The following is a 1,763-nucleotide window of genomic DNA, read 5'->3' on the forward strand; positions in this document are numbered from 1 at the left end:
GATATATTTGTGAATGGTAGAAATAAACAGGAAAGAGAAGTAGAATGACCATCATAGCAAAAATGTAGAGAAAGCATTTATTATTACTTGTTTAATTTGTTTAATTAATGTGTTTAATAATTAATTGAACTAAAGTTCAGGTATCAACATTAATAAGTTTAATTATTAATTAATTTAGTGCGGTCACTTGCACTAAATTTTGGCATTTCAAGTGATGAAAATTAGTTAAAAGGTGTATTGGTGAGAACCACAAAATCATACCGAAATACCTGAAATTTAGCCTTCAGAATCTCTAATAAATCATTGGTTTTGCCCAGGACATAGTTTAGAGCTGATTGCTTTTGTCAGGGCACTTTTTACATCCTTATTCCTCAAACTGTAGATCAATGGGTTCAACATAGGGATAACAACTGTGTAGAAAACAGAAGTCATTTTGTCAATGTCCATGGAGTAACTGGAGCTGGGTCTAAAATACATGTAGAGAAGTGTGCCATGGAAGAGAGCTACTGTGCTTAAGTGGGAGGCACAGGTAGAGAAGGCTTTGCGTCTCCCCTCAGCTGATTTCATTCGAAGGATGGTAGCTATGATGTAGCTGTAGGAGAGGAGGACAGTGATGATGCTGCAGCCCAGAATAATGGTACCAAACACGAACAGCATTATCTCATTGATGGAGGTATCTGAGGTAGCAAGAGCAAGTAGAGGAGGGATGTCACAAAAGAAGTGATTAATGACATTGGAATTGCAGAATGACAATCGAAATGTTAAGCAGGTATGTATTGCAGAATCTATCAAGCCCATGATGTAGGTGAGGACAACCAGCAGGGTACAGAGTCTCCTTGACATGGCAATTGTATAAAGAAGTGGATTGCAAATGGCTACATAACGGTCATAAGCCATGACAGCCAGCATGAGACATTCCACATCTGCAAAGACACCCCAAAAATACATTTGAATGGGACAGAAATGATATGAAATGCTCTTTTTCTCAGCTAAGAAATCAGCCAGCATCTTGGGAGAGACGGAGGAGGAATAACAGACATCACAGAAAGACAGATTGCTCAGGAAATAGTACATGGGCGTGTGGAGTCTGGAGTCCGTCTTGATCAGAAGCATCATCCCTACATTGGCAATCACAGTTGTGCCGTAAACAAAGAGAAAAAATACAAAGAGTTCAAGTTGCACATCCCATCTGCTGGAAAGTCCTAAGAATATGAACTCAGAAAATACACTGCAATTCTCCACCGCCATCGCTCAGATTTGGAGATCCTTGCTGGAGACAGAGAAATGGAAGTGGCAAGTAAGCTTCATGATATAATCCTAAGAGTTAACAAATGACCTACCTTTTTCAGTATGAGAAAAAAAAGAGAAAGCTAGTTTTCTTAGATAAATTTTACCGGAAATAAAACCAGTTAAGTGTAAGTCAATAAATATTAGTTACATTTGTATGATAGACAAAGATTATAGTGAAATCATCTGAATTAATTTGTGCAATTCCATTCCAAAATATATTGTCATGATAGTTTCTTTTATATGAAGAAAACTCCCTTAAGTTTTTAAAGTAATAGTTCTAAAAGAAATTTCTTCAGGTACCAAGGGCTTCTGCGAATGCCGTTGAGGACTCTAAATTTGGCAGAAGTGAATATTTTACCGTAGCTGTCACTGTATCACTGTCATCCCATTGCTCATCGATTTCCTCGAGCAGGCACCAGTAACATCTTCATTGTAAGACTTGTTATTACTGTTTTGGGCATATCGAATACACT

The 1,763-nt window shown here is 37.6% G+C and overlaps 1 protein-coding gene across 1 annotated transcript; it reads right to left on the reverse strand.

Annotated features, from left to right (window-relative positions):
• Window positions 1-300: 300 nt before the first annotated feature.
• On the reverse strand, window positions 301-1,248 carry LOC101555865 (olfactory receptor 5W2-like). Its single transcript, XM_004621650.2, has one exon. It carries the CDS (start codon window positions 1,246-1,248, stop codon window positions 301-303), a length of 948 nt encoding a protein of 315 aa, XP_004621707.2.
• Between the last annotated feature and the right edge of the window lie 515 nt (window positions 1,249-1,763).

The sequence above is a fragment of the Sorex araneus genome, chromosome 6 (assembly GCF_027595985.1).
Source record: "Sorex araneus isolate mSorAra2 chromosome 6, mSorAra2.pri, whole genome shotgun sequence".
In the NCBI taxonomy this organism is placed as follows: Eukaryota; Metazoa; Chordata; class Mammalia; order Eulipotyphla; family Soricidae; genus Sorex; species Sorex araneus.